At 34.3% G+C, this 9,257-nt stretch overlaps 2 protein-coding genes across 4 annotated transcripts; one reads left to right on the top strand and one right to left on the bottom strand.

Annotated features, from left to right (window-relative positions):
• Positions 1-1,573: 1,573 nt before the first annotated feature.
• On the bottom strand, positions 1,574-6,382 carry LOC120626597 (3-hydroxyisobutyryl-CoA hydrolase, mitochondrial). Of its 3 annotated transcripts, none has more exons than XM_039894156.1 (5): positions 6,358-6,382; positions 4,287-4,821; positions 2,910-3,184; positions 2,645-2,786; positions 1,574-2,155 (listed from the first exon to the last, which is right to left on the bottom strand). In XM_039894156.1, exons 2-5 carry the CDS (start codon positions 4,819-4,821, stop codon positions 2,010-2,012), a joined length of 1,098 nt encoding a protein of 365 aa, XP_039750090.1. In that variant the 5' UTR covers positions 6,358-6,382; the 3' UTR covers positions 1,574-2,009. The 3 variants fall into 3 exon arrangements, with proteins under 3 accessions (XP_039750090.1, XP_039750088.1, XP_039750089.1); XM_039894154.1 differs by lacking the exon at positions 6,358-6,382 and adding an exon at positions 5,271-5,556; XM_039894155.1 differs by lacking the exon at positions 6,358-6,382 and adding an exon at positions 4,935-5,009.
• A 702-nt stretch (positions 6,383-7,084) lies between these two features.
• Positions 7,085-8,984, top strand: LOC120626279 (peptide deformylase, mitochondrial-like). The gene is made up of 3 exons (XM_039893725.1): positions 7,085-7,647; positions 8,333-8,453; positions 8,738-8,984. Exons 1-3 carry the CDS (start codon positions 7,312-7,314, stop codon positions 8,929-8,931), a joined length of 651 nt encoding a protein of 216 aa, XP_039749659.1. The 5' UTR covers positions 7,085-7,311; the 3' UTR covers positions 8,932-8,984.
• The last annotated feature ends 273 nt before the right edge of the window (positions 8,985-9,257 follow it).

Below are 9,257 nucleotides of genomic sequence, written 5' to 3' on the forward strand. Positions count from 1 at the left end.
TAATAATCCCAGTATCAAAAGATAAAATTAACTCTATATGTTACTATATAATTATATATATATTTATGGGCATTAGTTAAAATATACATTAATACATAATATATGTAAGCAATGTGTTCTAATGTTTCACATTATAAATGCTAGAAGTCTTGAATGTTTAACATATATAATTATAACCGCAACTTTCTGTACATGTAATTCATTTTTATAACTGTAAGTACAATACGAAATACATTGCCTATATGACGAAATATTAACAAACTATTTTGGGTTAGGTATAATAAGTCTATACTTAGAGTTGTTTTTTAGGCTAACGTTTATCAGTCTGGTATTTGCTGTGATATTCAAACCGCAGCTTATTACAGAGATTTGAAAGTAAAAAGACGGTGTCAATATTGGTTTAAATACGAATCTGGATATTTGCAACATTGTTCTGACTTTGGTGGCGAGAAGCCTTGGATTAACTGGAGGGTGGATGTTTTTTCTTATAATTTTTTAAGTGTTTTTTATTTTTTTAAGCATTGTTAAGAATTTAAAAAAAAATGAAAATCAATAAATGATAGATGCATATATAATAAAGGAAATTTTGTTATTGTCATACATCTCTTTTATGTGTTTCTGTACCCATAGAATCTTTGTTCTTTGTTATAATTTAATTTCATTGTAAGTACAAGTAAAAATTTTACACTAAAAAGCTATTTTGTTTTTGTAGTTTATAAAACCTAATTATAGAATACAATTATAAAAAAAATACGTTTCAGGACAGGTAAAAAAATAGTCTACAGGTACAAAGCTGTACATGGTGAGGTAAACTTGAGAAAACAGCCTTGTAAAGTGTGTACCTAAATTTATTTCATAACTGCATCTTCAGGCATTCAGCATGTGCCTTTATCTAGTAAAAACTGCGTTTTTTTATTTTCATTCCACTACTAGTTAGCCCTTGACTGCAATCTCAGCTGATGGTAAGTGATGATGCAGTCTAAGATGGTAGCGGGCTAGCCCATTAGGGAGTATGCTAGTTATTTAAACCCATTCTCCTAATCGGTTACTACGCGAAACCGTTAACTGTACCGAATGAAATCTTTGAGATGTCTCTCAATAAGTTTAAAGTTTATATATTCAAATTTTCAAATTCAAAATTTCTTTATTCATGTAGGCCTATCACAGGCACTTATGAAGCGTTCATACATAATTGTTTACATAATTGTAATGGGATGGTGATAACTTCGTTCGCCAACTTAAATCTAAAGCTACGAGGGTTCCAAACGCGCCCTGGTCTAAGAAGAGCCCACAACAAACTTAGCCGGGTATAAAACGTAAGCCTACAGAAAACTCCTATTATAATGTTAAGGATTACTTAAACGATAAAAAAGCTTGCGCGTGAATTGTTTTTACTGCATAGCTTAATATATATTTACGGTGAGATGGTGATAACAAAAAAAAATTACCCGGCTAAGTTTGTTGTGGGCTCTTCTTAGACTAGGGCGCGTTTGGAACCCTCGTAGCTGTAGGTTTAAGTTAGCCAACGAAGTTATCACCATTCCCTTACAATTATATAAACATATATGTATGAACGCTTCATAAGTGCCTGTGATAGGCCTACATGAGTAAAGAAATTTTGAATTTGAAATTTTGTTTAGCGGAACGTCTTCATTGGTTGGTTAGTTACTAGCTACGGCCAAAAATGACTTGTTTGAGAAAGTAACAAGCTTATGACACATTTTCACAATTAGTATCATATTTTAAGAATACAACACTCCACTCCTGGCTCCTGGCTTTATAACGTACATTGTATTATATTATGAAAATTAAGCTAAACCTGATTAAGCTTAACTTGCTATACTCCGCGAACAACAGGAGAATCTGTATGGTGTAATTTATAATTACTTCGCGGAGTATAGCAAGTTAAGCTTAATTTTCATAATATATTATGGATTTCCGCAAAGTAACGCCTGCTTCTATCCAATACGTACATTGTATTGTACTAACAGCCTTTAGACTAGTTTCCTTTAAAGCTTAGCATCAAAGAATTGGAGTTCCCTATCTTGTGGGAGTTTCTTGAAGTAGTCCTCCACATAGTCGTCATCCACCTCAGCTAGGGTCTTGTGTTTCCATTGCGGGTTGTTGTCTTTGTCGATAAGCAGAGCCCGGACTCCTACAAATATTTAATGTATTGGAAAAAGACTCCAGTCTGCCTTCCGGTGGTAAGATCACTACAAACTAACACAAATTCCAAACAAAATATTTTACAATGCACCTACAGACATAGTAAAATAATTGAAACACACACACACAGTGCTGTGCCAAGTGACAACTTAGTCGTAAGTATTATATTGATTATACTGCAGGCAATGATAAATTGGTGTTACCTCTTTGCAGAGCCTACATATTGGCGTGCACTTTATGTATGCACAAAAGCACTGCCTAACCTAAAATTGTTGTATAACTTGTATAGGAAGAGGATTTTTGCCTTTTTATGCAATTTCCCCGCTGTATGCATACCCTGGTAAGAAACCTAGTGCACGCCTACGGTAAGGTCCTATTATTGGTACATGCAACAGGGCTGCTGTTAATTCATGTATGAGTTGGTACTGTAACTGTACAGAGGTGATGAAAGCTGATGAGGAGTAGTTTGTGAACTCACCTTCAGGGAAGTCATGGTTCTCGGTGGCTCTGCAGGCAAGACGGTACTCCATCTTGAGGCACTGCGGCAGATCCAGCTGAGCCCCACGTTGTAAAGCACGCATTGTGATTTTTAGTGATCCAGGGCACATTTGATGTAGTGTCTGTAAGATTAAATATTTATGATTTTACTGAATCTTACGCCATTTTTTTAAGAGGTGGTGCCATTAAAAATATTATTTTATTGATTTCTTTAAGATATGTTGATAATAAGAACAAGTAATAACCTCTATTGTTTTGACGGACCAATCATTTTGCACTTTCTCCAACCTCTCAATAATTTCTTCAACCGTTGAAGCAGCAAAGCAGTAATTAATGTGTTTAATGTTTGGAGCCAAAGAGAATTCCTCCGGTGGTTCATTGAATTTATTAAGTAAATTGTCAACCTCTATATCACTTGTGCATCTCAATAGCAGTTTCTCTAACTCGTACAACCTTTTGCTTGATACAAAATGAGTGGCAATGCCAGCCTTAACCACATCCTTTCCTTTTAATCGATCACCTGAAATATAAAACATACTAATATTATAATTTGGCAGAAAGCGGTGAGCCTAATGGGTAAGGCTTCGGCTTTCCTTTGTGAAGCGAAATGTGTGTTTTAATTTTGGCAAATTAAATCTCACTTGCTTTAAACGGAGAAGGAAATTATCGTGTGGAAACCTGCATGCCTGAGAGTTCTCCATAATATTCTCAACGGCTTGTGTAGTGTACCAATCTGCACTTGGCCAACGTGGTAGACTACTGCTTAGACCCTTCTCATTCTGAGAGTTGACCCGTCCCCTGTAGTGGGCTGGTAATGGGATGATGCTAATGAATATGATAATTGAGCGTAACTTCTGCTTCTTTAAGCACTGTCTTAATAACTTAGCTGCTCTTAAGTTTAAGTTTTTGTTGGTAATCTCAGCCTCTACCTACATCAATCATCTGGAGATGTTCTCCAGATGATTGAGGTACTTGAGGAAAGAATTTGGATTTTGGCCCTGTTACTAACTTTGGTCAGCATAATTGATTTTGAATGCATTTGTATTGTCACAATGGGACCACACTGAACTCACATAGACTTAATATTGTATGTGATTAGAAGGTGCTTCTATTTAAACAATATGTTCGACAAATAGGAAATAAAAATAGCCATTATAAATTGAACAATAATCAGAATACAATTCATTCATGTGTACTTTGAATATATAAAGTAGCTATTTCAAAATTACTTAAATTTAGTTAGCTGTGGTATGTTACAGCTCTCCTAGTTTAATTTTATAAAGTTTTATAAAATGTAAGCTTACAGAAAAATCCTATTATCATACTAAGGATTACTTAAACAATAAAAAAGCTTGGGTGTGAATTGCTCTAGCTTCATAGCTTAATATAAATTTACTGTGAGATGGCAATAACAAAAAAAAAATTACCCAGCTTAGTTTGTTGTGGGATCTTCTTAGACCAGGGCAAGTTTGGAACCCTTTTAGCTTTAAGGTTAAGTTGACAAACAAAGTTATCGCCATCCTCTTACATATATGTATGCATGTTTCATAAGTGCCTGTGATAGGCCTACATGAATAAAGAAAATTTGAATTAATATTGTATTTATTTCAGATTAGATTTACCTGTCAAACCCAAATATAGCCCCAAGTTCACTTGCAGTCTTGGCAAGAAGTAAGATCCACCAACATCTGGGAACAAACCTATCTTTGTCTCAGGCATAGCTATCATTGTCTTTTCCGTTGCCACCCTGTACCTACCGTGAACCGATAAACCCAAACCGCCTCCCATGGTAATACCATTTAGAAAAGCTATGTAAGGAATTTTGTACTTCCCAATAAGATAATTAACATTATATTCTGTGTGGAAGAATATAGGCCCCTCGACTTTGTCGATAGCAGCTTTGACATCCCCTCCTGCACAGAATGCTTTATCCCCTGCCCCTTTGATAATTACTAATGTTTTACTAGTCTCCATTTCTTGTAGTTGCGGTAGCAATTTTGTTACCATAGAAGTATTCAGAGAGTTCAAGGCTTTAGGCCTGTTAAGTGTTATGATACCCGCATTGTTGACTGTCTCAAAAAGAACATCTGGTTCTTGGGTAGACATTGTGCGTTTTAGTACAGCGGTTACTTGAGGAAGTATCCTTAGTTTGAGCATCTGAAAAACATATTATTAATAGTTATATACATATATACATAAAATTAAAGGTAAGGTTTAATTAACAGTTACGGAAGTTTCATAATATAGCAGAATAATTATACTTTATGTACATTTTTGAATATGTTTTATTCCAGATAATCTTCGAAACGTTTAAACTAATTTTGACAGAACTCTTACAGGCAGGTAGATTATTATGCAGAGAAACCAATTTAAACAACCATTGTGTAGAACAAGACGAATCTGCGGGCAACCGTCAACATAGTAAAATACATCGTCATTTGTTTACTTTAATTGATAATTTTTTTTACGTAATAGAATACGATACTTTGTTACTGATAATATTACCAAACTCCACATGGCTTGAAAATCTTAATTTTATTAGACATATAAATTAATCTTAATTTTAATTGAAAACGTGTAAATTCATGTAATAATTCATTACTTACTTTGAACTTGAACAATACTATAGTTTGTTAATGGTTAATTAAATTAAATTTAATTTATTCATTAAAGTTATAACTTTAGAAACAATTTCTCAAGTTCTTAAAAATTAAATACTTTAAGAACCAACTCGATTTCGAAAATTAAAATGAACATTAAACTTTAGCACACATTCAGCCTGCGGCAGCGCAAGCAAGTAGTAATTTTTTTCTTATCTAACAGACTCTTATAACTTATTTCGCCTATCTCAATATTTTTTTTGTAGAATTATTTATTTACAATAAATATGAACTAGGAACCAAATGGGGTTATACGTCTGTGGCGGCCATAGTTTACAGAAAAAAACAATCATCCGAGACCAGTCATTTGGCTAAGATTATCCATGATCTTAGCTTATTATGATACTACAATCAAAGTTTGGACAAAAACTGTCGTCAATTTCTGCAATACTATCTAAAGCATCGATCTTATTGAACGAAGAACTACCGATAGCGTTGCCATCACAATTATCTAATATTGCTCAAGGCTATCAATACCAATAATAAATAGTATTGAGTAGTATTACGTTATATTATACACGATAGACTATCGATAATGAAACGAAACTATTTTTCTTAACTATCCACTATTGCTGCATAACACTATTATCCATTTATCATTACTTGACGCGTGAACTGATTGGCAAAGTTGAAACATTCGGTTTTGCACTTTTCATGAATTGTGTTATAAAATACGGACTAATTGTTACGTATATTTAAGGACCCATCATATTTTTGTGTATCTTTTTTTCCTACGCTACATTTTCACAGAAAATGGTAACCCAAATATTTTAAACGTATCACTCATTACCTGGTTACGACAGAAGTTAAAAACCAATTTGTAACTATATAAAATAAGCTTGTTTTCCGTAAACGTAAACTTGACGAAAAGTTTATCTTTTAATCTCTTCTGACACTGTCTGCAATTTAACACTCAGTTTAATTTATGCTCTACTTTTTTTTTGTAGCTTTTTTTGTTGTAAAAACAAAAGAAGTAGTTACAAACAAAAAAGATGTCCAGAAAGATGAAAGAACATTGCTAACTATTACTTACGCGTAAAGTTAAGTTTTATGATCAGTAACCGACCGTACACAGACCAAGACCATGACCCATGTTAAGGTTTAGAGAAAACATTTTCATCACAGTGTACGTATAATACTAGCTGATCCGCGCAACTTCCTCTGTACTAAATAGGTTATTAAGTTTTAATATCTGAAAAAAACTTAGAACGTAACTATTTATCTGGATAATATTATCACGATAGGAATATCACTATCTTTCGAGTGCACCCGTGTTTTGAATGACAAATTATTATAAAAAGCGGTTATTGTGACTTAACCTTACTAAACAGATTATAGCCTCGCGAACTTTTTTGTAGATAATAATGATTACTTTAACATGTAGTACGATTATTATTATGTACATCGATCATTTTTGGGCGTACGCCTGTAAAACTCCAAGTCGGTATGACGGCTAACAAACAAATAAACATCGTTATATTTCAGCTCATTTACAGAAAACCATAATAATTTTTCATTAGAACCTTTCGCATGTGTCTCACTCTGTTCTCAATTGGTGTTCATAAACGTTTGAAAATCCGTTCGGCAGTTTTGTCAGTTTTTCGCGCCCACTGATAGACAGACGCGAAGGGGGGACATTGTTTATAATATGTAAAGAAAAGTAAAGATAAAGATTGACACGAACTCAACATGTACACAAATATGTATCTGTACAGTCATATACCTACCAACCTTTGCCTTTTCTCTACGGCAATCTGGGAAGAACAGTGAGGTTACGATAGTAACCTATTTTTTAATTAAAATCAATGGGAAATAATACTTTCATTGTTCTTAGAGAATACCTAAGTGTATAGGTACCTAAAGAAAAAAGAAAAAAAAACCATTGGCACTGATTAGGAAAAAGCGATTTTAGGTTATGTTTATTGTTTAAACTTCAAAAGAGCTTTTGGAATGAAATTTAAATTTGGTAATTGATGTTGACTGAAATATGGGTGTCATTAGAAAAACATTAAATTGGTACGCTAGACTTTCGCCAAGCCACGGAATTTCGCCACCACCTTACAAACATGTAGTTCAAATTGGGGACCCAACATTACGTAGAGTTTCTGAGTCGGTATCTTTAGAAAAGATAAGAACAAAAGAAATTCAAGGTGTAATTGAAAAGCTCAAACAAGTGATGTACAGATATGGTAGTGTAGGCATGGCGGCGCCGCAGGTTGGCGTTAATTTAAGAATATTTGTGATGAGGCTTACAGACAAGCAAATATCAGACATATCGGCAGAAGTTATTAAAGATAGGGATATAACTGCCGTACCGTATACTGTGAGTGAGTAAAATGTTTTTGTACCGTATATCACACTAATTGTATCGTGGAACGGCTGTATCTATCATTAAGATCATATCAACCCATTATCGGCCCACTATGAGGCACGGGTCGCCTCCCACAATCAGAAGGTGTTAAGGCCGTCGTCCATCACGCTGGCCTAGCGGATTGGCGGACTCCACACACCTTTGAGAACATTATGTAGAGGCATACAGGTTTCCTCACGATCTTCTCCTTCACTGTTGAAGGAAGTGATATTTTAATTACTTTAAAAGCACATAACTTGAACTTGACCCGCGAAAGTAAAGGCAAGCTCCTTCTCACTGGGCTATCACCGGTTTCTGGTTAACTATACCTCATTCTAATATTTCCTCTTCTGTTCTCGAAATCCTACTCAGAGATAAAAAGTATAAATTAACCAGTGTGTTAAACTGCTTGCTTTTTCCAATTAGGTTGCATTTAAGAGTTCACTCAGTGATAAGGCGGTCTTTGTACCCTAATACTATGTACTGACTTTGTTCTCTCATATTGTTTGTTTGTAATAAAATGATTCAATTTAACTCTCTACTGAGTGCTAAAATTTTCTTGATTAAGAACAACTTCCAAGACTGATATAGCAGTTTCTGGTTTTTGATGTAATAACAAGAATTGCAACTAGGTCAAATAAATTAAAACTGTTTCTAGGTTTATGTAAATCCTCAATTAAAAGTTGTGGATTATCAGAAAGTTGTACATCCAGAGGGATGTGAAAGTATCAAGTTCTTCAAAGCAGAGGTAGCTAGATACAATGCAGTCCAGATTACAGGTAAACTTTCCCTATTCCATTCAAAAGACAGAATACATTGACAACTTGTAAGAGTCAATGTCAAAAAGAGCCTTTCATAGTCACAAAATACTCTTCATACATATTATAGCAGGTGATTTTGATAATTTCATCTGTCAACTTAAACTTAAGTTGTGAGATGAGAAAACTATGCCCAGGATCCACAAAGGCTACAAAGTATGCCACTACAATAGGGAGTGTTTCAACCATGTATACTGTAATCTGACAGATGCCATCACTAACAATTATATATGTTTACTTTGTAGGATACAATCCAGAAGGAGAGTCAATATGCCAACTATACAAGGGCTGGGCAGCTCGAATAGCTCAACACGAGATGGACCATCTAGATGGCAAGCTGTACACAGATATTATGGACAGGAAGAGCTTATGCTGTACTTTGTGGGAGGAAGTTAATATGGCAAAAGGGAAAGTAGCAATACCATTCTCTCCTGAATAACCATAACGTTTTACTGTATTACTAGAAATAAATAATAGTTCTGTAAATATTAAGTGTTCTTTTTGTAATGCTCCAAACTTTAATTCCACTATGTCTACTATAGTTTGGAAAGAAAAGCTGTGCTAAACCCCTCTTAAGTGAATCTTTTGAAATCCTATCTGAAGAACACATAAAAGAATGTTGAGGCAGTAAAAATAGTTACTTATGCCAAAATGTAGCTTAAAAATGCATTCCAACACAACATTATAACCCAATATAATAATGATGTTTTAACTTGGCTCTGTTTGGATTAGTGTGGTGAGCTTAAAGGATTCCTGTACCCAACT

This window comes from Pararge aegeria, chromosome 9, assembly GCF_905163445.1.
Source record: "Pararge aegeria chromosome 9, ilParAegt1.1, whole genome shotgun sequence".
NCBI classification, from domain to species: domain Eukaryota; kingdom Metazoa; phylum Arthropoda; class Insecta; order Lepidoptera; family Nymphalidae; genus Pararge; species Pararge aegeria.

What these genes read in the sequence shown, in the direction of transcription:
- LOC120626597 (XM_039894156.1), bottom strand. Translation starts at nt 4,821, where the DNA reads ATGCTCAAACTAAGGATACTTCCTCAAGTAACCGCTGTACTAAAACGC. An exon ending in GCTATATTTGGGTTTGACAG is followed by an intron (nt 3,185 to 4,286) that starts GTAAATCTAATC and finishes TTTATATTTCAG; the next exon opens with GTGATCGATTAAAAGGAAAG. An exon ending in GGTCCGTCAAAACAATAGAG is followed by an intron (nt 2,787 to 2,909) that starts GTTATTACTTGT and finishes TTAATCTTACAG; the next exon opens with ACACTACATCAAATGTGCCC.
- LOC120626279 (XM_039893725.1), top strand. Translation starts at nt 7,312, where the DNA reads ATGGGTGTCATTAGAAAAACATTAAATTGGTACGCTAGACTTTCGCCA. An exon ending in TAACTGCCGTACCGTATACT is followed by an intron (nt 7,648 to 8,332) that starts GTGAGTGAGTAA and finishes AACTGTTTCTAG; the next exon opens with GTTTATGTAAATCCTCAATT. An exon ending in CAATGCAGTCCAGATTACAG is followed by an intron (nt 8,454 to 8,737) that starts GTAAACTTTCCC and finishes TTTACTTTGTAG; the next exon opens with GATACAATCCAGAAGGAGAG.